This window comes from Anas acuta, chromosome 22, assembly GCF_963932015.1.
Source record: "Anas acuta chromosome 22, bAnaAcu1.1, whole genome shotgun sequence".
Taxonomy (NCBI): Eukaryota; Metazoa; Chordata; class Aves; order Anseriformes; family Anatidae; genus Anas; species Anas acuta.
In genome coordinates this window covers 8,161,198-8,186,154 of record NC_089000.1, presented here as the reverse complement: position 1 = coordinate 8,186,154, position 24,957 = coordinate 8,161,198, and the positions used below count along the sequence as shown (strand labels likewise).

The 24,957-nt window shown below is 36.4% G+C and overlaps 2 protein-coding genes across 9 annotated transcripts in view; one reads left to right on the top strand and one right to left on the bottom strand.

Moving 5' to 3' along the window:
- The window catches only part of PRKCZ (protein kinase C zeta), a 46,670-nt gene extending 27,816 nt beyond the window's left edge, over positions 1–18,854 (top strand). For all 7 annotated transcript variants that reach the window (XM_068658641.1, XM_068658642.1, XM_068658640.1 and 4 more), the window contains 12 exons: positions 851–932; positions 1,402–1,454; positions 3,349–3,537; positions 4,831–4,928; positions 5,463–5,549; positions 6,242–6,377; positions 6,732–6,819; positions 7,508–7,627; positions 8,556–8,635; positions 9,206–9,295; positions 15,076–15,191; positions 16,081–18,854. In XM_068658641.1, the coding sequence (XP_068514742.1) occupies positions 851–932; positions 1,402–1,454; positions 3,349–3,537; positions 4,831–4,928; positions 5,463–5,549; positions 6,242–6,377; positions 6,732–6,819; positions 7,508–7,627; positions 8,556–8,635; positions 9,206–9,295; positions 15,076–15,191; positions 16,081–16,168 (1,227 nt within the window). In that variant the 3' untranslated portion in view covers positions 16,169–18,854. The remainder of the gene's footprint in view (positions 1–850; positions 933–1,401; positions 1,455–3,348; positions 3,538–4,830; positions 4,929–5,462; positions 5,550–6,241; positions 6,378–6,731; positions 6,820–7,507; positions 7,628–8,555; positions 8,636–9,205; positions 9,296–15,075; positions 15,192–16,080) is intronic.
- On the bottom strand, positions 18,408–24,692 carry FAAP20 (FA core complex associated protein 20). 2 transcript variants are annotated; one of them, XM_068658664.1, is made up of 4 exons: positions 24,508–24,692; positions 22,669–22,822; positions 21,314–21,936; positions 18,408–19,917 (listed from the first exon to the last, which is right to left on the bottom strand). In XM_068658664.1, the coding sequence occupies exons 1-4, from the start codon at positions 24,609–24,611 to the stop codon at positions 19,878–19,880; spliced, it is 921 nt and encodes a 306-aa protein (XP_068514765.1). In that variant the 5' UTR covers positions 24,612–24,692; the 3' UTR covers positions 18,408–19,877. The 2 variants fall into 2 exon arrangements, with proteins under 2 accessions (XP_068514765.1, XP_068514764.1); XM_068658663.1 differs by having other exon boundaries at positions 18,408–19,898; positions 24,508–24,680.
- Between the last annotated feature and the right edge of the window lie 265 nt (positions 24,693–24,957).

Sequence of the window (24,957 nt, the reverse complement as noted above, 5' to 3'; positions counted from 1 at the left end):
TCAGTTATCAAAGTGTCTGTGAAGTATAGGCCTTTAGTTAGTGAGTAGTATGGACAAACTGAGAAGAAAACCTGTGATATGACTGTGAGCAAGGTTGAATTTGACTTCACTTCTCCAGTGGAAATTTTATTTTACAGATAGATAAAGAGTTATTGACAATCTTAGTGGTTGCTTCTCTTAGCTTATTACTGTATTTCACTGATTCTTGCATCATCATTTTGTTAACTAGAAGTTAACACCGGTGAAGAAAAAATTGGGTTTATATATGACTTGCCTTGACACTACTAGATTCTTCACAATTTATGCGTGTTGCTGCATCTACTGGAATAATCATACATGACTCATCATGAGTTGCGGATGAGACCAGGATCCAAACGTATTATAAAATTGCTTGATACTGTTGTATTTACCAAGTTATTCAATACCTTTGCACAATGAGTAACGATTCCTGTTTGTTTTTTTTTAAACAGGAAAGGAATGTGGCTAGTGCTCTAAATTGAGTATGTAACATCATTGAAGTATGTTTACTCTGTTGAAGTTCCCCATGAAACATTCTTTAATACAATTAAAGTTTGAACTTTGCAATAAAGTGTACTAATCTCACTTTTAGAAGACAGCTAAGCATCTCCAGTAGTTACAAAGAACAGCTGAAATAACACTTATGCTTTTTGGTAGATGGGTCTGATAATGTGTTACAAAGTGTTAATATTTTGGAGTACTTCCTACAAAATCCAGCTTTCAGAAGCTACAAATGTAAGGTTCTTGTTATATTGCAGTTATGTGATAAGACGTGATGACTTAAAAGGGACTGCATAAATTGACATTTTTCCTGTACACTTTGTTTTACAAGGATTCGGTCATGCCTTCCCAGGAACCTCAGTTAGATGATAAAAATGATGAAGTTGACCTCCCTTCAGAAGAAGCTGATGGAAGTGAGTATTTTCCTGCTAAAAAGGATGTTTAAAGATGGAATTCACGCGCTTCTTCGCTTGTACTGTGACAGTAGCATAGTCCAGAAATCTGTCAACATTGGAGCACTATTCAAGTTCATCAAGTTGGTAACTTTGCCTCCTGTGACATCCTTAAGTAATTAGTTCAGAGGATGAGATCTTTTACTTTGAGTTTGCAGTTGCCTTTTTTATGTTCAGTATTGCAGGAGTTAAACTCTCATCTAGGCTGGGCTCTCTTTATTAGCAAGTGTGGTCTGATGGACTGGATCCTATACCAAAAAAGTTAGTATAGGAGGCCCAGTTTCCAATTTACCTGATTTTTTTTTTTTGAAAGTTTACTTTGGACTAGCAAACTGCTAACCCCAAACCACTAAATCATGTTTCCATTTAACAGTTTTGTAATGACTTCTAATGAAGGCCTTAATTACACTACTCCTGTTTGATTTTGCAGTTCCTTACATTCCTTCAAACAGGAAACATGACAGCATTAAAGACGACTCTGAGGTATGTTTTTAAAATTACTTTTGTAATTCACTTTTACGCACTCTTAGTCACAGACCTTTTATGAAGTAATTAGTTATTTGTCCTATTTTTTCTGCTACCATGAGAGGCCTGTTTTTTTCTGAAAATAATCTCTAAAGTATTTTTGGATTTTCAGATTTCTTCTGTAAACAGCTCTTCTTATCTCAGTCATAATGTGAGATGTTTTTTCTCTTCATTCATGCTGAAACAACATCAATTTAACAGGTTTTTGACTTTATTGGTTCTTGCAACATATGGTGGCATTGACATTTCATCTTATCTGCCCTCTCTAATGGATGTATACCCCTTATCACCCTAAGGCTACTTCTGCAGGCTAACATTATGAAAATTGGTTCAATCTGATAGTACCTTAACTATCTATCTGTCTCTAATAATTTATGGAGAGCTCCTTTGGAAGTACAAGAAAAATAACAGACCTGAGCTCTGTTTTTCAGCTTTTGTAGAGGTTCTGACACAACCTCTGCATACAAAGAGCATTATTCCTTTAGAACAGTTTGATTCCAACACACTTAAATTCTAAAGGGTTTCAAGAAGCTGCTTCTAAAAATGCTTCTGGCATATTTGAGATAAATGCATTCTGCAGAATGCTAGCACTTAGTTATCCTACTCTTAAACAAGCCTGCACCTTGTCTCTACCTCCACTACAATGCTTGTCACTATTATTAATTTACACTTGAATAGTTCCTGCTCTTGGTTAAGCGACTGCCTTATTTTCAGTCGTGTGCATTTAGGGTTTGTCTCAAATTCATGGATTGACAGATAGCCATTAAAATTCTGATATGTTTTAATTTTCTATCTGGAGTTACTGACTTCCGCTCAGGTAGATACTGTTAGTGTTTAAATATGGATAGGTGTTGTTTATTCAGCTGACCTGAATGCTCTTCTGACTTTTACATATTGCTTTTGAGCTTTACTGAAATGATTTAAGGTGTCTTGTGAGGATGTGGTATTCTGGTAGCTTTGTTGACTGGAATCGTCAGGCTCAGACCAATCTCTTCTAATAGCAGTCAATCCTAGATCAAGATTCTTTATATAAATACTTTCCTTAGTTCAGCAGAACGCTGATCTGTCTACAAGTACTGTAGTTTGAGGTCAGATAAAAATAGGCCATAGAAGTATGTCAAAGCATTGTATACCCTGGTAGAATAAGGAAAGTGCAAATGCATAGTATATTTGTCTAATTGAACTTCTTGCTTTTCAGTCTCATGTTCACATTATCTTAACTATTTGTTGGAATTAAATTTGTCATTTAAAATCAATAAGGAATTTTAAAACAACGTTCTTCATCATTGAATATTTTCTGCAAATCTTCACTTCTGAGAAATTAGTATTTCTTTCTGTATGTTCATAGGCACCTATTTAAAATTTTCAAATTACCATAGTATATCTTAGACAGTTTTCTAAACTGAAACCAAGATGGGTATATTCTTTAGCAAATTACTGTTTTATGTCTTCTCTTTAGCTTTCATTAATTTGTACTGCAGTATCCGTGTCAGAATACGGAAGATGCTCTTTGCTCAGTTGAAAGTGTAATTCTACATACTTACAGGTCAAGAATGACTAAGACCCCATTTCTAAAGGCATTGCCTTCTGTTTTCCAGTAGGGAATATTTGAAGAATTCATTGAACAAATTAGAACTTTGAAGAGCACAGTAGCTACTAATAAGAGCAAAAGCAATACCAACAAAACATTTCTAAATAAGTCGGTTATAATTGACCATTAAAATCGGTGTGGCAGTGAGAACAGCATGTGAAGTTAGCGTGTTCTGTCCAGTGATTAAAGACCTCTGCTGTAATAGCTACTTGTTATAAAAGCATCTGTTTCTAGCGTCAATTTGTTTCCTTTTTTATACAGGATATCAAACCAGTCATTGATGGAATGGATGGAATTAAGATTTCTCAGGGGCTTGGACTACAGGACTTTGATTTAATCAGAGTTATTGGACGCGGAAGCTATGCCAAAGTTCTTTTAGTTCGATTAAAAAAGAATGATCAAATTTATGCTATGAAAGTAGTGAAAAAAGAATTGGTCCATGACGATGAGGTAAAAGGCTGCTAATTATGTTCCATTACATATTTTAAAAGCTTAATACTATTTAAAAAAAAATAAGCTGAAGTTTTAGATGGCATTTGTGTAATAGAAGTTCTAGTAGGTTTTGAATGCATCATCAACTGCAAAAACTCTAACATCAGGATGAAATTTGAGAGAAATATCCCTTATTTTAATAAAAAAATCTTAATTTTAGTAGAATGCACATGACGAATGTGCCAACTTGAGTGTGCTAATTTGTGAGAGGAGATGAATGGTGTAGAATTCAGGCACTTAATTTAGAATGAAAAAAATGTTTTCAAAGGCAGACAAATTTATATAATTTATATGCAAAGTATTTGTATTTCAGACTGGGAGCTCAAACTGTTCTTACAGTTACAGTGTGCATGTGCACAGCACTTTGGAGTGTTCTTTGCCGTAGGTTTAAAAGTTATGTTGCTACCATTTAAGGTCACTAAGGTTTTAACTGGCTTGTTTAAAAAAAACACGTCTATGCAAATTGGTGCTGCACATCTTGATTATCATCAAAAATCCGTTGATTATAAAAACCAGCACACTCAAATGCACAAGTTACAAAAAGAACAAAAACAGTCGGGGGTGGAATAGAATGGGTATAAACAAATCCCAGCAAAGAAAGAAGGAAGGCTTCAATCACCTGTAGTGCCATAGGACTGGAACGTGCCATGGTGGGTACATGCAGGGGATGGGATAACTGGTCTGCAGTGAGCAGGCAGCACATACTAGCGTACTGTACGTATGTACAAAACTGAGTTTCCTTTGAAGTCTCTTTAGGAGATGCTCATTCATTAAAACCAAAGTGGACACATTGTTCTATTCAAAATTGAATTTGAGGTTCATATTGGCACTTGTATTTACCATTCTGTGGTGCTCTATCTTCAGGAGTGTCTCAGCACAAAACCAATTAGATCTGGTTTTGATGGAGACACTTCTTGATTCCCTTTGAGACTTCAGTTGCTCAGCCAGGCTGGTTGTCCTGTGGTTGAACTTTGCTTTCCTTCATACAATATCTTACTACAGTGAAACTGTTCTTGACAGGAATTAGGTGAATTTTGTGCAGAGCCTTTTCTAAATGGTTAAGGAACTTATATAATTTAATATATAATTGAATTAAATTGTTTGTTATCTTCCAGATCAAGGGATTTTTATCTTTCTTAAGAATATCATAGCACTGACACTATATAAGGGAGAATAGATGTTCACAATTTCTGGGAATACCCATAGTGGTTATCCAGCAGAAGTTCTGATTGTTCAATTATTCTATTTCAGGATATTGATTGGGTACAGACAGAGAAACATGTGTTTGAACAGGCATCCAGTAACCCATTCCTAGTTGGTTTACATTCATGCTTTCAAACAACAAGTCGGTAAGAAAGATATGAAATTTTGCTTTATAAACCTTGATCATTGATATATGGGTAAAACAGCTGCTATGTGAGTTTTATAATACCCGAATCTACGGAAGGCGGCAGAATCAGTTTGCAGTGTCTTGAATTTGGTTTGGTTATAGCTGTCGTGTCCTACACTGAAGAAACAGAGAAGCAAGAAACTGTTTTCAAGTGCATAAGTTCATCGACATCAGATTGCGTTAGTTGGTCCAAAGAAAACAAGTTATAGTAGGAGAACAATTCGTGTATATTTGTTAACACCAAACTGTTGAATGCAGCTGCCCCTTTCCATTTAGTCTGAATTCACCATTTTTATTTGCATTTAAATAAAGGATGTGTTCCTACGTAACGTGGATTAAATAAATATTTTTCCCTTCTTAAATAGTTTCTGAGAAATATGAGTGACTAATTCAAGAGTGGAAGTTGAAAATGGCTTGAATTGGAAGAGTACAAATATTTTTTTTCCTATTGAGAATTTCACTGGAAGCCATTAACTGTATTATATACTTTCAGATTATTTCTTGTCATAGAGTATGTAAATGGGGGAGATCTTATGTTTCATATGCAACGGCAAAGAAAACTTCCTGAAGAACATGCAAGGTATTTTATTAAACCAGCTCTAGTGGTTTTCTTGTGTTGTTTAATGTTGTATGAAATGCTTTCAAAACTTTATTCTATAAAAGAAGATGAATAGCAAAGGAAGAATGAAAGGTTGTTTTTAAAGCTTAGAATGTTGTGCCATGGGGAGAAATGTTAACTTTTTTTTTTTAAAAAAAAAAAAAAAAAAGATGCATACTTCTTAAGTTAAGAAAGCATTTCATAATTAGCAAGTTATTAAGTTATTCCCATTTATTTTTGTTTACTGCTTCATATATAGTTAACACTTGTTTGATAGGTTGGTAGATGACGTAGCTATTTTAATTCTTTTGATCATATGTTGAATTAATATATTTGGTGATAGAAGGAAGAAAAACCTGGCTTGCTATCATGCACTGTGTAAAGTCTTGTCTTAAGCTGAAAATACGGTTCTTGTGTGTCATTACAGATTTTTCTGAAAAATATGTGAGATACAGAATATTTTCTTCATTAATAAAATTAAAATAATTTGCCTTATTTTAAGGAATATTTTTTAAATGAGTTCAATGTCCTTGCAAATAAAAGTAGCTGCTTTTCAGTATCCTGTTCATAGAGAAAAGCTGGCTGTAAGCTCTTGTTTTAAGAGCAGATCTTTTTCTTTGCACTTGCTGTGTGTACAATCTCTGTTAATGTGATTTTCTCCTTTTCAATTTCAGGTTTTATGCTGCTGAAATTTGTATTGCTCTGAACTTTCTACACGAAAGAGGCATAATCTACAGAGACCTAAAACTAGACAATGTTCTTCTGGATGCAGAGGGTCATATCAAATTAACAGATTACGGCATGTGCAAGGTAGGATTTTTCTTACATTTCTCTCGTCTCTCTCTGTCACTCAGTATATCTCTGTTCAAGCTTCTAAGTCCAATACAGTACTCAGCGATACTAAAAAAACCTGGCAGAAATTACCTTTTGCTTATCTCCAGTGTTACTGAAGCCTGAATTTAGTTGTGGAATAGCAATTTTACTCTGAAAAATGACTGAAGAATAGGACCACATTTGTAATTTTTCCTTTTTATTTTTTATGTGGGTCATTTTTGAGGACAAAAGAAGTTGACCTTGTTGGCTCAGTTAGATTTCTATTTTGTTTCCTATGTGACAAATAGAGGTCAACTTTTAATTTATTTTTTAACTGTTTTGTATATGTAGGAAGGATTGGGCCCTGGTGACACTACAAGCACTTTCTGTGGAACACCAAATTATATTGCACCAGAGATCCTAAGAGGAGAAGAATATGGTAAGCGAGGACCGAACAATTTGACATTGGAGTTATAATTGAGCAGAAATTTAGGTTCTGGTTCTAGGTTGATTCAAATACTACTGTTAGTATATTTTGAGAAAATATGAATGTTGCACGGTCTAATTTTTTTTGAAATGAAAAAGTATTTTTTCTCCTGTAGTCATTCATTTCAGCTTCTTTTAAATCCTACTTTCCCTGGAAAAGAACAATTCAATGATATTGTATCAAAACCAAGCCCATTCCTTGATGTAGTTTACATCCCAGCTGCTCTTGTCCCCCAGGTTATAGAATGCTGTGTCAAAATTCATTGCTTATGCAGAATCAAAACTAGTCTTTTAACCAGTGTTAGTTGTGAACTGATCTAATCAGCAGGTTGAGCTGTGTACTGTTATAAAATTCGAGAATGTTCAACCCCCTTTAAAAAAATAAAACACAAATTTCCAGCTTAAACACAGTGGAGGACTGCTCTCTGGCAGACGCCTACAAAATCCTATACAGGTTGCCTCTGCTGTCCAAATTCTGAGAACTGTCAAGTCTTATCCAGTGATGCTGTTCAGTATTTCTGTGGCTTCAGTGACAGTAGAGAATTTCAGTACCTGCAGAAACAGGCCATTAATCTTCATATTGAGAGAACAATAAAATTCAAGGAGTCCTGGCTGAAAATCTTCTCTTTAAATATTTACAGGGTTCAGTGTGGATTGGTGGGCTCTTGGTGTGTTGATGTTTGAAATGATGGCAGGAAGGTCTCCATTTGATATCATTACTGACAATCCAGACATGAACACTGAAGATTACCTCTTCCAAGGTACAGTCTTTTATCCTTCCCCACGAATTCTCTTGGGGAAGGAACAATGGAAGTTATCAGTTGCAGTAAAACACTTAGAACTGTCTTATTTATTTTTTCTCTTATCTCATGGCTCCCTGCAGACCTACTATATGTAAAGGGCCCCAATATTTTCAGTTCTTCGTTCCAGAAATTAATTTTGTTGAACTGAGATAAAGCAGCCTGGAATTAGGAAGCCTGCTGCAGACAAAGAATGCTCAGAGTGTAGAAATAACCAACAGAAGTTGCATGGAATGGCATCTTTGTTCAAAGGCACTCTGCAGTCCAAGAATGAAAATTCAATGCTATGTGAGAGGATAGGAGGACCTCTTGAGAAAGAACCTTACCAAGCTATAGTTTAGATCCATGTAACTTTTCTTTTACTTCTTAGGGAATTAGTATAACTGTTTGTTAATCAGTTGTACCCTTCTGGAATAGTGATATGAAGCTCTCTAAACAATAATGCTTCAATGCTTATTACAATTGAAACTTCTAAAGCTTAACAACTGTAGAGTTGCCTATTCCCCTAAAATGCAGAACTGTTCTTTAAGCTAGTTACTGTTGCAGTTGCATAACACTCTACTACAGTCTTCTTGATGAGTTTAGTATCAACTGAAGTATTGTTTAGAAGTATACTTTGTCATATGCTAGTGAATCTAAAGATGTTCTATTCTCTGTTTGTACTGAAAAGAACAGAAAAAGACAAGAAAACATTTCTGTTAGGAAATATTGAAGTTTTGGTGCAATAGTCCTTGCGTTATTGTAGCTCCTTTTGTTTGCATTATTTTAAATAATTATGATATCTTCCCATTTTCCAAATGGTAACATTTTAAAACAGTATGTTTGTGTTAAAATCATGGTCAATATCATAAAACAAACTAAAAAATTGCTGTTTTTAAATCTATAACAGTTATTCTTGAGAAGCCAATCCGGATTCCAAGGTTTCTTTCTGTCAAGGCCTCCCATGTGTTAAAAGGATTTTTAAACAAGGTAAATAACATTCTTTTATTTTTAGCATCTAATATCTGGAAGTCAGAGCTTCCTGTTGAAAGGAATACGGTTAAGAAGTTAATCTGCTTACTATTAAGAAAATCTATAAAACCTTGGCATCCTGTATGTTTAAAAGAACAACATGCCACTTCTTAGTTGCTAAATTACTTAAAAATTCCACATTATAGACTTGTTTTGAAAGCCCACGCCTAGCTAAAAACTGTTCTAGATGTTTATAAACTCTTCTCTGAAATGCTCATTACTCATTTAAGTAAATTGATTGAAATCCATAGAAGCATAATTTTAAAGGAGAGAAGGATATTAATTATGAATTCTTAAATAAATCTTGTTATATTGAGTTGTAAAATACCATGTTTAAAATGAACTGTAATAAAACGTCATCAAAGAATAAGAAAAAAGAATGAAATTACTTGGTAGCCATAATATGTGCATCTTCTTGCATTATTTTATTTACTGTTGGGACATGCTTGAGTTGTGAAGATGAGCTTTTGACAAAAAAAACGGCTGTAACTGACTCAGTATGTAACATTAGTTTTTGTTTTTTTGCAGGATCCCAAAGAAAGGCTTGGTTGTCAGCCACAAACAGGATTTTCTGATATCAAGTCTCATACGTTTTTCCGCAGTATAGACTGGGATCTGGTAAAAATAATTACTTCTGCTTATACATATTCAAAAGGAACACTTTCTGTAGTTTTTTTTTATATATGTAGCAACCCCATTAGAAGCACTAATCAAGAAGTATTTCAGATTGATAAATGTAAAATTATTTTCATTTCTTCAGGTGACGTAAGGTAATGCAAACAGGCTTTTTGGCTTTTTTTTTTTGGCTTTTTTTGCCCCAACTAGAGATTTAGCTTCTTTCCAAACTTGAAGAATGGTTAAAACTTGTGCGTATCATTTTTAAAATACATGATGAATTTTAGAGAATACTTCAAAAAACATTGAAGCATTGGTGGAACCACTGCCTTGAAGGGAGTGAAGGATAGTATTTAACTGAGCCATGAAACCAGTCTGTATGCAGCTGTGGGAGAGGAGGTGCTTCACATACAGAAAACATTTGTATCCAACTTGATGTACATTTAAAAACAAACAAAAAAAAAAAGTGGTTTGAAAGCATTGTGGCTATTTAAAATGATTATCTGATAATTTCAGGTTTTCTTTAGTATAGTTGTTAGAGAAGTGTTTAGCTTATGATGGAGTAGACGATGTGCATTTCAGTGCTTTTAGAGGCATAAAAACGTATTAAAACTAGCTTTATAAAAACTTCTGTTTCTTTGTAATTGTGCCTACTTCTGTTTTCATAGAAAATCACCAGGGAAATGACATTGCTGAAATGTCAATAAAAGTAACAAAGCAAAACAAGCCAGGAATACTTCCTTGCCAGCATTGCATTTTTAATACCTAGCTGAAGAATGAAAATATACGCGTATGGTGTTTGCTAGTCCTTGGAAGTCTGCAGGAAATGTAGAAACAGGCAAGCAACAGTGCCTGTAATAACATGAAAGAAGTTCAGAGGAGAGAGAACTGCATGATTACATTTTTACTTTGAGCCCTGTTCAGACATTCATTGTTAACGCTCTTCAGAGAAGATAGTCACTACGTTAGGAGCCATTCTTTTAAAATACCTGCTGTTTACAAAGCTATTTCTACCATGTTTATGAGGGTGTATTTAATTCTATCAGACTTCTCTTGATTTTTATTTCTAGTGGTGTATAATGCAACTTGCTATAGCTTGTGGTAAGGCATAAACATCGTCTGCTGCAGGGTTTCTGTTGTGTAGGGTGTTTGTTTTTTTTTTAATATAGAAGACTTGGATTTTTATTTTGTTTATTTGTGTAAGAACCTCTAAATTGAAACTGCTGCTTGGTCAACACTTATGCTAATTTAACTTGAATTGTGATTTTTTTTTTTACCTATTTTTTTGGCAGAAAACCTTGGTATTAAGTATGTATCTAAAAAAAAAAGGGGGGGAGGGGTTGTCTGTACTGTTTTGCGAGATTATTATGACAATGTTGCTCAGGTTGATCTAAAATGTCAGAAAAAAAATAAGCTAAATTTCTAATGTTGGGAAATGTATTGAGGGTAAAACTAAATATTTGGATAACATTTTTAATCAGAATTGGTTTTTGAAAAGCAGATGATGAGTAGAGAAGACCTGACTTTAAAAGTTATTTGTATCTTTATAAGGTTAAGAAGAAGGAATTTAGCTTAAAATTGATTTAAAAAATTGATTGGAACTTGAGTTGCACGGAAAAAAAATAAGGAATAGTAAAGTGAATCCATACACCATAAATGTTGTTTTAGGTGCTGGTCATGTAGATGGACGTGACACAGCTAAGAACATTTTAGATTACTCACTCTGTGTATAGGATGGCTTGACGGCAGTCAGAGAAACACCAAAACAACCTTTCTGATTGTTTCAGTACATAGTCTGTTCTTATCCTAGTGCCTTTTTATGGTGTTTATACATTACATAATGGAAAAAGTACTACTAAGCCATGGTTACTAAGTGTAACAAATAAACAGTCTGATGTTTAACATCTAGTTGAGCGCCTTGCTGTTGAAATGTTAACACGTACCTACGTCTGACTCATAATGACGGTATTAGTGCCTTACAGCAATTTTTAGAAAATCAGTTTGCTCTTTCTTTCATGTTGCTATTCTTGTTTGGAGGGAACAGATTTTGTCTGTCTTAAACTAGTTTCATGATGCTTTCTAAGACCTGATACAGGATGGGATGCTAATGTACTGAGATTCATGGCCTGGTATAGATTCACAATTTTTTTTCTATCCTCATTTGTACTCACCAGTGTTGTCTTAAACACAAGAGCGAGAATTTTTGTTTGATCACATTTTTGCTGTTTATTTGGTGCCAAGCATGATGAGATGTTCTGGCCTAAAGCTATGCTTCCTAATGTGCTGGTAATATACGGACCTATTTTGGTCAGTGGTATCTACTTATCACTTACATCATGCTTATCTGTTCTTAAGTTAAATTATAGCTTTGTATTTTTGTGTCTTTTTTTTAACTGAATGTAAATTTCAGAATTAGTTTCAAATCTGTGCTACTACAAATTTGAATACAGGACAGATGTATTCTCTGCTCAGATAGTAAGACTTCCAGGTTAATTCATTATTTGCTCTTCGCAGATGTGTTGCACTTCATCAGGCATACATTTTCCTTCTTGCTCAATATAGTCCACAGCATTCCCATACTTGTACACTTACATTTTTAAATTGCAAGTTTTGCCTGTTAGTCTTAAATTTCTAGTCTAATGTTCTGCAGAGTTGCAGAAGATGCAAGTCTTAAGGACCTAATTACTATTCTCATTTTCATTTATGAGATATCAGCAATATTACGTTGGTTAGATTAGCCTACTAATTGCACACAAATGCTGTTCCTCAGGAAGAAAAGTAAATATATTGTGCTAACTCCTTGTACTGCAGCATTAAATATCTGTGTGGGAGTATTTCAGTCTTGAGTACACTGTACTAAGCTAGAGAAGAAAGCCTAAATGGCTGAATTATTTATGGACCTCTATTTTTAAATGCAGAGCACCAACTATATTGGTGTTCATTGCCTGACTTGTATTTTACTTAAGTATTTCTTGTTTGGAAATAGTATCTACATTTCCTTTCTCATCTCAGAAACTAGCAACTGATCTAGCTGCATAACTTATTAATTCTCAATGATAGCAAACAAGCATCATGACTTGTAAATCCATTACTGAATTTCCTGTACTCTGAACAGTTCAGACTGTTGTAGGTCACTTGTGGAGTTGTGGTGTTGTCTTACTGGGGCCAAAGAAGATGAAAATGTCACCATGAAAGTATTACGTTTCTCACAGCGGAAAGTCAGTACTTGTGATATACCGAAGCAGGTAGTGTAACTGAGTGACAAAGATATCCAAATAGGAAGTTTTAACCCAAGTCTGTGTTGAAATTCCTCATTTACTTAAGAACGTTTTTGCTTTACTTTATCATATTTGGTTCAAGTGTAGAAAAAGGCTGGAAATTACTGGCTGTAGTCCAGACAGTGAATGGAACACTCAAGCGTGTTGAATTTTTCAAATCTCAGAAGAAAAAGGCATGTTAAGTGTGTAGCTGCAGTTCAGCTTTAATCAGTGCAGGCACATGCAGACAGTACAAACTGCAGACCCACCCTTTCTTTAAAATCCATCCCATTTTTCTGGCAAATTCACCGTAACTAATATCAGAAAGTTGGGCATTGCTTTTGCATGAGCAGACACCAAAAGCTGTTGGGAAAAAAAAAAGTTGCAATTGTTACTAAATGCTTCCTAGCATTTAGTATTTCAAAAAAATGGTGAAATAGGAAGGAAGACTACCTGCTGCTTTTCCAACAAAAGGCATGCCCTAGTTGGCTTAATAGCCTGAAGTATTCCAATTTTAAATGTATGTTTAGTGAAACATACATGAAAACAGGAAAACCAAACTTAAATTTCAATCTCCATACAAACCCATATATTAAGATAGTCTTGTTACTTTGTCATTTATTACTGTTGTCACTGAGGATGTGTTGCATGAGAACAAATTGTGGTTTTTCAATTTTCCGTTAGTGTCATTAGATCTCTTCCAAAGGGAATTACGAATGTTGATTTTTTCTATCTGATATTTCTCCAGAGGAACGGTGACCTCCAGTGGCCAGCAAGGCTAACCCAAAGTGTATATACCACATAGGCCCTAGCAAATCAGAATACTGATCAAATCTGGTAGCCTTTTAATAGCAGCAAACAGAACTGTTAGTACCAGAAGCCTGAATTTACTTACCCATTGATTTCCCTTGTTCTTAGAATTCAAATTTCATTCAGTAACATTAAATGGGAAAACCACTGTTAACTGTGGTGTACATGGGAAGCCTGTAGTGTTTCATAGGATCACTTCAAACAACTCTGAAAGCACAAAGAACATAGCTATAAAGCTCAGAGTGTAGCTCAGAGAGCATAGTGTGAAATTTCAAGTCATGATGAAGAAAATTCTGCTCACAAATGTAAGTGCTGTGTAACAACTTCAAGAAAAACATGAGAAGTATACAAATCTATTAGAATAATTCATAGGCAATCCTATAAAAGCTGTTTAGTGTAATTCAAGATGCTTTATACTCTAAGTCTCCTAGTTGAAATATTACAATATAATAGAAGTAACATAGAAAATATGGTGGTATTCCTTTGCATTTGAGGCAAAACATGATTTAGCTGGCAAGAATGAATCTGGTCATACAACATCCTGGATGTGATTACTGACTGGTTTTGTGAATCAGTATCTCAGCTGGATCAGTTGCATGGGCTTCTGCCAGCTTCCCAGTCAGAACTCCAATCTGTGGTGGTATTCCACTGGAACACAGGCCGGTTGAAAGAAAGCTAAACCAGGTGGAGTTGTTTCCTCCATTTTTATTTATTTTGTTGGAAGTGCTGTGGATCGAGATTTCAACAAATGACATGTAAACTGTCGTCAGCTCCTGTGTCACTCAAACCCATGATAAGAGCATTCTGATAAGTGGAGGATAGCAGGGGGTTGCCTTAATTAGAAAACTACTAAAGCAAACAAACAAAAAAACTACTGTTGAACATGCTACTGTTACAGCAAATGAGAAAAGGTTCTTAATTACTAGAACAGCATTATTTGAGTCAGAACCATTTTTTTAATTGACTGTTGCTGGTATGGAAGATAAATACTGGTTTCTAGTTCCTGTAGAAGGCAATATTATCTGTAAATACCCTCATAGTTATATTTTAATTGCAGAATAAGCCTCTGGGCTGTTCAAGCTATTGTGTTGGTTGGTGTGACTTGCTTTTAATGACTGCTTAGCCATGTGGCTAGCCATTGATGCGATGTTAGTAAATACTGCTTACTGGTTTTGTTCAGTGCTGCATCTAACATTAGGCCTGGTTATATTGACAGGTTGATTTAAATGCAACTAGTAATCTAAGAGTCTGCTTTTACAAGAGGCAGCTTTAGAGGAGCTTACAAAAGAGAAAAATTAATTATATTCTGGGAAGGTATCTTGGCTTGACTGGAAAGCTTCTGGAATATGTTTTTGATTTTAAGTGTGAAGCTGAAGTTACATAGCAACAATGTTTTCTTTTAATTTATATGGTGAAAGACTTGGGAAGCAGTTTTTCTATGGTCTTAGTTTTATTAATTTCTTACTATTTTTCAAGGGTTGTTTTGTATTTAAAATATAGCAATAGGGTAAACAGGTAAGCATATAACGTGTAGTGTCAAAATCTATTACTCTTAAGTCTTACTAGTTTGTTTATATCTTCTAGCAATATTAAAAATAACCTCAGTGCCTTATCTGTGCATGCACTCTAGTGCCAATGTATATGTCTGTTTTTAGATCTACTAAATGCTTTAACGTTTAAATTTTTCTTTCCTTTCCGGATTATATTTTCTCTTAGCTGGAAAAGAAGCAAGCAACCCCTCCATTTCAGCCTCAGATCACAGATGATTATGGTTTGGACAACTTTGATACGCAGTTTACCAGCGAACCTGTGCAGCTAACCCCAGATGATGAGTATGTTTTTTTTCCCTAAATACAATTGTATATTAAGAACTTAGAAGTTATGAAATTAGTTTCCTCTTTGTAATTCCTAAATACGTACCTAGCTTTAGAAACAGTCAAGTGAAAGGAACCAAATTCACTTCGAAATTCTTGAAGAATTCTATGTGTCTTGCATAACTTCCCACACTTTTTATATATTAGACTGCCTTGTAATCTATTAGGTGATCAGAACACTGTATTGATTTCTTGTTGAGCATGTGCTTGGCACTGGATGAAGACACGAAAACTGGATTCCTAACCTGGGCAGCTTAAATTTGTCCTGAGTAGAGAAACAATTGACACAGCTTCTCATGTCTCAGTGAGCCTGAGATGGCAGAAAAATCTTATAGAAACTTACTGTTGAAATGTGGTATGGAAAAAAATTCCAGGAATTCCTCTGTTAAAGGAATTTGAAGGCTGAGGAGCCATTCCTGTGCACAAGAGGAAAGTTGCTTCAGATAGCAGATGGAATATGAGAGACTATGGTTTGGTAGTTAGACAGGAGACTTAGCTTGCCCTGTAGAATATACTCCAACTCCAGTAGAATAACTGCAGACAGTTTTGGGGGGTCACTGAAGTGTTTAAGGTTGGAAAGTTTGGAGCTGGAAAAACAAAGGAAAGCTCTGTGCAGTACAGGGAAAATTGAGAAAGAAAGCACTCTTGTTGATGTCATTTGTCTGTGAAGCATTTAGTGTGTGGTGCAATTCTGTCAAAAGTACAATGAAACTTTTTGCTGCCCATTTAGATACAGAAGTAAAATGAATTAAAGCAAATTTTGCATTTATTAGAAATCTAAGACCTCAGGATTCTGAAATTGGTGCAGCAAGACTAAACTAAATTGGTATTTTTATTTGTTTTTCAGAGATATAATAAAACGAATAGATCAGTCAGAATTTGAAGGGTTTGAATACATCAATCCATTGTTGCTGTCAACAGAAGAAACGGTATGAAGGAATGCCATCGTCGTTGTAGACAATATGAATGACCTTTAACTTTATCCTTAACTACAGTATATGCATGCGAGGCTGGGGAACTGTAAGATTTTGGATGGAGACCAATGATTTAAAAAAAAAAAAATTGCTGCTGAAAATCAAAGAAGAGAATAATGATTTTGGTGGGTGTCTTCCGCCACTTAAGTTATTCTTACGTTCTGGGCACTGACACAACTGGCTTCATTAATGAAGGAATTTGCATTTTGTGCCTATTTCATGAAGGATTGAAACATTCATTGCATCCCTCGGGGAGGAGATTCTGAACAACTTTGAGAACTGCAAACTTTCTACAAACATTTGATGCAATGAGCTACCAATTGAAGAATATTAGAGTGTAACATCCTGAAGAATAAAATATATTACGGTGGTGTTGAAGCTTATTTTTGATGCCTTTTTTGACAAGTGGTACCTGTCTAAACGTCTCAGATGTATTTAAAAGGAGTTGTGTTTTATTAGCAATCAAAACGTAAATTTGGGTACAAGATTTAAGTGCCTAAATGGATAAACTGCATTGAAGAATTGTTACATATTTGGAACATTCTTAAACCTGGTAAGTTCTGCTTGTTAATATTCCAGTAACCATTTATGTATGAAACATATGGTTCACAGCTGCAACCTAATGTTCCTTTGCTTCTTTATAGAATTTGAAACGCAGTGACTCAGCAATATTAATTCCAATTTAGAATTTCCAGTATCAATTTCACAACCTGTTTGAAACTCCAAATTTAGCAAAATGTGTGGATTTGAAGAAAACTACATTTGCACACAAAGGATTTCTGAAAACACTTAAAGCAGTCCCTACATCTACAGTGATATTGGGTTGTATATTAGATTTTTGGAAAGTGTTTTTATCAACAGTACAAATATTCAGAAATAGAGCAAAAGCATAACGAAGCATAGCCTTAAAGGTTAAATAGTAAATCTAGAATAACCATAATACAAAATACAGTTTCCTGATAAAGCACACCTCCTACTTACGATAAACTGTCTGCTTACAATTACTCAGTGTATATTAATAACTAATCATTCTACATAAAAGAATGGGATGTTTTGGTAAAATGGTTTGCATCAAAGTAGTAACTTTTTTAATGGAACAAAAAGGTATATACCTAAGAACTTGGGTAAGTGAAAGATAACTATCGAACCCCTTCTTGTGGAAACCATAGGGGTGGTGGGGTGTGGGAGGTAGGGATAAAGGGTTCGTTACATCAAAAAGGTTAATTTATCAGCTTGGAAAAACTCATGTCACTACATTTGAGGACTAGTAAGTTCGCATTGCTATCTAAAACTTCAGATGCTTGTGAAGATTTACCTGCCTCTGCAGGTAGTAACAGCAGAGGCAGTATTTCTTCTTGCTGGGTTTTTGGTTACCTGTATGTTGTGGGTTGTAGATAGAGGATAAAAATGTGGAAAGCAAAAAATGAGAAACCCTGTGCCATGTCATCTCACCTAATTTGGTGTAACTTGCAGGATAAATAGCAACACTTTCACTTTCTTTATATTAACATATGGTTTTCTCAGGGTACAGCATTGCATTAGGTGCTGAACATGACATCTTTCGGATTCGCATCCAAGTCATGAGGTGCTAGGATGAGACTGCCAAAACATTGTTTAAAATTTTCAATTAACCATTGATTAACAATCTACATTTTGTATCCCCTCATTAGCCACAGTTATGCAGATGTGTGGTTATTTAGTTTTATTAATCCCATCAGGTCTAAGTTGTGGGTTTCTCTCCATTGGACTGTAGCTTTTTATATTAAGCAAGATGTGCTTTAATCAGCACTAAATAATTTACTAGTGAGAAGTACTTGCCTCAAATGCCTGAACTTTAGATACTTTATTAATTGAGTAACGGCAATATTTACCTTTTAATTGTAATCTGACACTTTTAAGTTATTTTTTCCTTCTCCATGGCAACTGCTTTATTTACCCTGAATAATTTTTCTTTGTTTCAACTCCCCTAATTATACAACTGATTAAAAAAAAGAAGTTAGAGTGACTGCAGGCAGCTCATAAATGGAAATATGACAGATTAAGCTGTCCTTTGATGTGCTGGAGCATAGAACTTTAAATGGAAATATTAAAAATGCAGCTTGGTTGTTTTTATTTTTCTTTTTTAAACCTTGTTTCTAGTTGGCCAGATCATTTTGGTAGAGGGAGGGAAGGAAGAACAGACACATTTGCTAAACAAACATTGTAAAGAATACTTGATTTATTTAAAAACTTACAGGCATTTACAATGTTGCTGTGTTGCCAAATAGTTTGCTGGATACAGGTTTGGTTGCTCATGTGCAAGTGTATGAATAATGTTCTGTTCATAATGAAGGGGAAATTTTTTTATATAAAGTACTTGTTTTATAAATAAAAGAAAATGAAGGATGTAATTAAATGTGTGGTTTGAAAAAATCCTAATATATTACAAATGGATCTGGTTATGATATATAGTTGTCTTATTTGAAATAGTAAATGAAAATTCTAGCTAATTTAATGATTGTAAAACAGTAAATATGTTCTTGTAGTTTTGTATAATTAATTAGTTGGGATCTTTGCTGACCAGTTTTATTTGTGCAGAAGATGGTATACTAATCCATAACAGCTAAGATCATTTATATTGCACATCTATTAAAGACTTTAATGAAAAGTTACTAGACTGTTATTATTTATCAGCTACCTGGGCTATGTCCTACTCTCACTTTTTAATGGGATTTAATGTAAATTAAAAACAAAACAGCTCTAGGATTCTTCCTGTATGTTGATACTATATTCTGTTCATTCTACATATTTGGATTACATCTGAACCGCAGGCTTTTGAGGTCCAGGACTCGCATTTGTTGAGACACAAAACCCATTCGATAGTGAAGTTTGTTGTGTTCTTCACTTTGTGAATGAAGTTGTAAACAAAATCTCTGAAACAGGTACAACTGTACTATTCTTGCATACAGCCCTTTGTCAAAAGAAATTAATTTGAACTTGTAAGGCTGTCACTCAAGCTGTGGTATACTGCCTGAACAATTAATGAATTACCCTGTTCAGTAAACAGGTAACTTCACTTGCAGGAACCTTTTCCCTTTGGTGTTAGGAAACTGTCACTATATGTCATTCTCCTTCATAGAGGTTACTTTTTCTCAAACTTACAAAATGCTTACCTGCTACTATGAGGAAGTTACCAAAACAGTGGATGAGTCTTCTGTGATACCTTCTTGACTTAACAAACTCTCAGCTTGTTTATTCTGAAACAATGACAGGTTATAAGGTGGGGGGAGACCTCCCAGAACAGCCATCTTGTCTGAGCATGTTAAAATCTAACTGCATTTCACTACTATGAAACTAGTAGAGCCTGGTTACTCTGCTGTAGTTATGTTAATCACATGGATACTGACTTAGAAACCTACAAAGTCAGGTTACAAATTTAGTGGTGTTCCTCCAGAAAGGAAAAAAATCACACCCTATACATGGCCCGTGTTGTGTGGCACTTGACCTTCCTTTCAGTTACCAATTTCTGATCCTTCAAGAAGTTTGAGACAAGAACCTGTTTCCTCGACAAACTTTTTTCCTTTGCTTTTGAGAAAGGTTCATCTTCAGCTTGTGCATTTGCTCTTCATCCTTCTGGCTTTACCACATGATATCATCGGCACTTTCAGACAGGCATCTAGCGAGATGACTGTCAATGTCCAATTGCGACATCCTGCAGATACAGAGGATTTCTGCAGTGAGACACAAAGTCAAATCCTTTCATTTATGCAACTTCTCACCTCTCCTCTCATTTCCTGTGTAGTCACAGCATCGTTTTACCAGCTTGGTGGATAAATCACTCCTATGCTCGGAAGCATTACAGCCTGCCCCAGCCTTTTGTAGTTGCTATTACCTGCTGCTAGATAGCTTGCTAATGGAATTTACTAGAAGACCATGCGTGCTCACTATGCTCGGGACAAGTAATTCTGTTTTTGGTGTGCTGTACACTGATGTGCATACTGATTTTAAGGATCGTTGCATCTGCATGCAATTTCCTGTTCTTGGTGATCTTAGTATCAGTTGTCATTGTAGGCATTTATGATCTAAGACAAAACATTAGGCAACTGAAACAGGAGAGAAAACCCGTCCTTAATTTTCTAACCTGAGGCCATCAAACAGAGGTTCCTGCAAGAGGCAGGATGCTTTCTCCAGTCTGCCTTGTTTCCTCTGGAGGGCTATTTTTGGGACTGCCCCACTGCCAACAGCCTTTTGTAAAGCGGATTGTATAAAATGTAATCCTGATCAGTACAGAGTAGCCAGTAGCAGAGAACTCAATATGAAGACAGGAACTAAGTTTAGCTTTTCTGTCTAAATCTCTTGACACAATGATCACAATTTTGTAAATATTAACGAAGCTATCCTTGTCTCCTTGTTCAGCAGTATTAAAGGTTCTTTTCAAAACCATGTTAGTTTTCAGCAACTGTGACAGCCTAAACACTACTAAGGGGTATCACTTCCAGAGACAATGTAATTCATATCATAGAATACATGTTCAATGTCTGGGAGGATTTTTTTAAACAGAGGTAGTCTGACTGCAATGGAAGACTGAAGTCATTTCATTGTAATAATCAGGGCTTCCATAAGGAAAATCAGATTTCTTCTAACCTGCCCAGACCTAGAAAGCTACATCTAAAATTCAGAGTACAGTTGCTCATCCAAAAGCACCCAGGTACTTACTGAACAGGTACCAGTGCAGCTGTAACAGTGAAGCCTGGATCTTGAAGAGATTGTTACCTGGAAGAGGTGAATCCATCTAGCTGTGAAGTCAACTTTTAAGTAACAAGAATGCTGCTTTGGAACAATTTATGGATTGGGATACAAATTTCACAAAAAAAGGTTTTCTGTACTAAGTAGTTTAAAATTTTAGATATACTAGCAATGTGTATCTCAAATTTAGCTTTCTTTTTGAAGCAACACAATTTAGTAATCATGAACTTCTAAACTGAATTAGAAGTAGGCAATTCTGCCATTCAAAAATACTTCAGTGTTTCACCTACTTTATTTTCATTACTTTATATAGAGAGAATGCAACCAAAAGCATTGTTTTTCATATACTCTCAAGTTACTCAAAAATAATAGCAGACTTACATTCCACTAAACTGAATCTGACACATTGGACAGCTGCTGAGAGTTAAAGAGCCTTCGCTCTGGTTTGCAGTCTTCTCCTTGTAGCTTTCAGTTCCAGGTGTGCTCACAAGAGGTGGTGTCTTCTCTGTGGGCACAGTCTTGGCCTTACCAAATGAAATACTGCTTTGATGCATTTGTGCTTGATGCTGTCTCTCATCCTGTTTCCTGTTTTCCTTGCTGTTCTGTACACTCCCTCTGCAGTGCTGCTGAAAGTTTAGAGCTTTTGCAGTGCTTTGTGACAACATCAAGTGGCATGCAGAAGTATTATGCTGAGTGACTTTACATGATTTAAGATTTATAGCCATTGTTGAGGTACCTTGTGTGTCCTCCCCAACCGTGTTTTTGGCCTGATCTGTAGCAGTTACACAGCCTGTTTTCTCAGCTGTAGAAGGTAGACTTTTCAGTTCATCTGCTTGGCCCCGTTCATCAGGTAAACAGTCAATTTGGCTTTCTGATAGCTGAGGGGAGCTAAGATCTGTTTTTAAAAATTCTTCTTTGCAAAAAGATGGAAAAGATACCCATTCAAAGTCTTTCATTCCAATTTTAAAGACTTCTGTTTTTTGTAGACTCTCTTTCTCAGAGCTCTGTGATGTATAAACAGAATGTCTTCAGAACAAATGCAGTTAAATCCATAGATTAAAACCGAGGCTGGACATATTACAAACACTACAGGGAAAGCTAAACTACATTGAAGCAATAAGCATCTTATTTACATGCATCTTCAGCACTTGCAAAACAATTTCTGAAATGTATGCAATGTGTGTCTTTCCTTAACATTTCTAAACTATTCCCACCAATTAAACACGAATAGCATACTTTTAGTATGTCCTTCAGAGGCTAAGGATATTAAAAAAAAACACAAAAAAAAAACAAGAACAACCACCTGCTGTTGTTCAGAGAAAAAAAAATCTACTTCAGAAGGGCTGTATTTTGTGTTATAATACTGCCTAACAATATCAGAGCACTGTAAAGGTCATCACGGTATGATTTACCTCTCTGTTACAGTTTGCTTTTTCCAGTTTCATTCCTTTAGGCAGGTGCTAATGCTTATACTTACGCAGGTAACCTCTCCAGAAAAACATTCTGAAGTGCTAAACTTTGCCATACTGTAGGAAAAAAAAAAAAGCCCAGTAAGTTGTCCTTATGCTACATGCCACATAAGACTCAGTCACACTACAATATGTAGAGGCCAAAGAGCTGTCAACCAACATCTATTTAAAGGCAATTTCAGGTTGTTGTTTCCCTCTTAACAGCATTCACTGTCCAGCATTTTAAGCACTACACAAAGTGAGGACAAGAAGGATACAGCACACTACCTCTGCCTTTCCAAAGAACTCTGGAAAACTGGACACTGCTTGCCAACTTGTGCACTGTAAATCTTGACTTATGTTCTTCAGAAGCAAAATCCATGTTTTTTCACACTCATTTAAATCATCTTTTTCAAACCAGGAACTTTTGTCAGCCAATGCCCTGTGAAGAGTGAGAATCCAATAGTTTGGGGGTGAGAAAGAGAGAAGGAAATACTTCTCATTGCTATTAGTTTGCCTTTTAATTATTTTGACTTACCCCTCAAGTAACTCTGAGGTTTCTTAAGATATAGCTATTCCTAAATATTGCTTTATCAAGGCAGAAGTTTTAAAATTACATTTTCAATAGCTGATGGTGTACTAACCAGTTCCAGCCCAACTCAATGGCTTAGTGTGGTGATCCCTTTTGTTAATGGCTTAGCACAATGTTAGGGTTTTTATGACCGCAAATTGGTGTCACTCTTCCCTTTGCACAACACATTTCCATTCTTACCTATTTTCTCTTGATCAAGTAGCACTATATGTGCTAAGATAAGTATTATATTTGACAACTTTAACATGTCAAACCACCAAGAGGTGCATAAAAAGTATTTGTCAGTAAGAATAAGTGCACAAACACGGACTTTTCAATCAAAAAGAGAGCCAAAGCTCCCTGTAGAGGAAAAAAAAATAGCTGTTTATTACACCATTTGTTTACCAAGGGAACCTCTGTCTAGCCTACAGCAAGATTTTTCTAGAACACAAATTATTTAGCCCATCAACTCATTTTATAGTCTAGCATGACTTACATAAGCATTACAGCTTTCAGAATCACTGTTTTTAAAAAGAACATCTTGCTTTCTACTTATAACAAAGGAGATACAGGCATTTATTAGTCTTTACTTCCAAGTGAAATAGTTAAGCATAGGCACGGTGTTTTCTTCTCAGAGACTGAGCTTGACACCTGCTGAGCACAGAAATCATAGAGTGTTCGCAGTAAGGAAGGAAACTGCACTGGTTCCTGTGCGTGCTTGGTCATTCCCATGTGGCACTCTGAAATTACTGATTAGCTTTCTAAACAACTTGATCTAATCCTTCCTAGGAAGGCATTAGAAAGGATTAACTATAAAGCAAGCATAAAAGGGTTTTTATGTTAGTAATGCTGTATAAAAGCCAATCTGAAAAGAGAGATGGGTTGTCAATGTGGGAATTCTAGTTCCAGTGTTCTCACTTCAACCGCTGCGTTTTTGTGGGTCACAGTCCAGGAATGATGCTGCACAATGAAGAAACCACAGACAATTATTACAAGCCATCAAAGAGAGCAGAGAGCAGCCTTCTGAAGCCTGTTTTTGGAAGGGGCGAAGCTGACTGAACACTTGCTCATCCTAACAGGCTGGAACAAGACCTGAACCCTATCTCTTCACTCCTTTTCTCAACCCTCCGCTACTAGAGGGCTGGAAAATAAATAAATAAAATAATTTATTTCTGGTCCCTGTGAGTCTTATTCTGAAGAAAAAAATACATAAATTGTTTTTTATAAGCGAGCATTCCTCACAGGCTCCATACTTGGGGGTGCTGCTTGGTGCCAAGGAACGTGCAGAAGGCGCAGGGCCCCAGCGCACTTTAACGAAGTGCAATCGACTTAAATTTCTTCAGGACGCTTCGGACGGCGTTTTACGAAGTAACTTTTCACGCTCCCAGCAACGTGCTGGCGGCACGACCACGGCGTGCTCTGAGGGTGCGGCCGTGCTCGACCCTCGGCCGGGGACGGGAGGCTGAGGCGGCCCCGCTGCTCCGCGCCCGCCGCCCGCCCCGCCGCCGCGCCCCCCCCCGCTCCTGGAGCCCTTTCCCCGTCCCGCCCGGACTCACTGGCGCCGCCGGGGGGGCTCCAAGCCAGGGCCGGGCTCCCGGCTGCAGGCTGCCGGCGCCTTCCTGGGCTTGAGGCGCAGTTTGGCGGCTCCTTCCTCAGCCATGGCCGCGGCCCGGCCTCCGCGCTCCGTCAGGGGGCGGTGCTGGGCGGGAAGGCGCCGCCTCAGCGCTCGCCTCGCAGCGCTCTCGCTCCGCAATGGGGCCCGCCCTGAGGGGACAAGCGGGCAGCTCGGCTGCTAGTAGCTGCTAGGTGCTTCTCTGACTCCTTAGTGTTGGGTTTAGTCCTTAAGTTTTATACGGGAGTAGCGTTTTGGAGATGGGGGGCGCTGGACGAGGCCAGTCCGCGAAGGCAGCGTGCTCAGGCCTGGCGGGGATGAGGGAAATGGGGTTTGGGACGAGCCCCACAAAATGGCTGTGGGCTCAGCGGTGCTCCTCACCAGCAAATAATTG

Bases quoted from the DNA above. Each gene is read 5' to 3' on its own strand.
- FAAP20 (XM_068658663.1), bottom strand. From the start codon at position 24,611: ATGGCTGAGGAAGGAGCCGCCAAACTGCGCCTCAAGCCCAGGAAGGCG. The intron at 22,823-24,507 runs GTGAGTCCGGGC...CACTCTTCACAG, and splicing joins GAGCCCCCCCGGCGGCGCCA to GGCATTGGCTGACAAAAGTT. The intron at 19,899-21,313 runs GTAAGTCTGCTA...CTGTATCTGCAG, and splicing joins CAGATTCAGTTTAGTGGAAT to GATGTCGCAATTGGACATTG.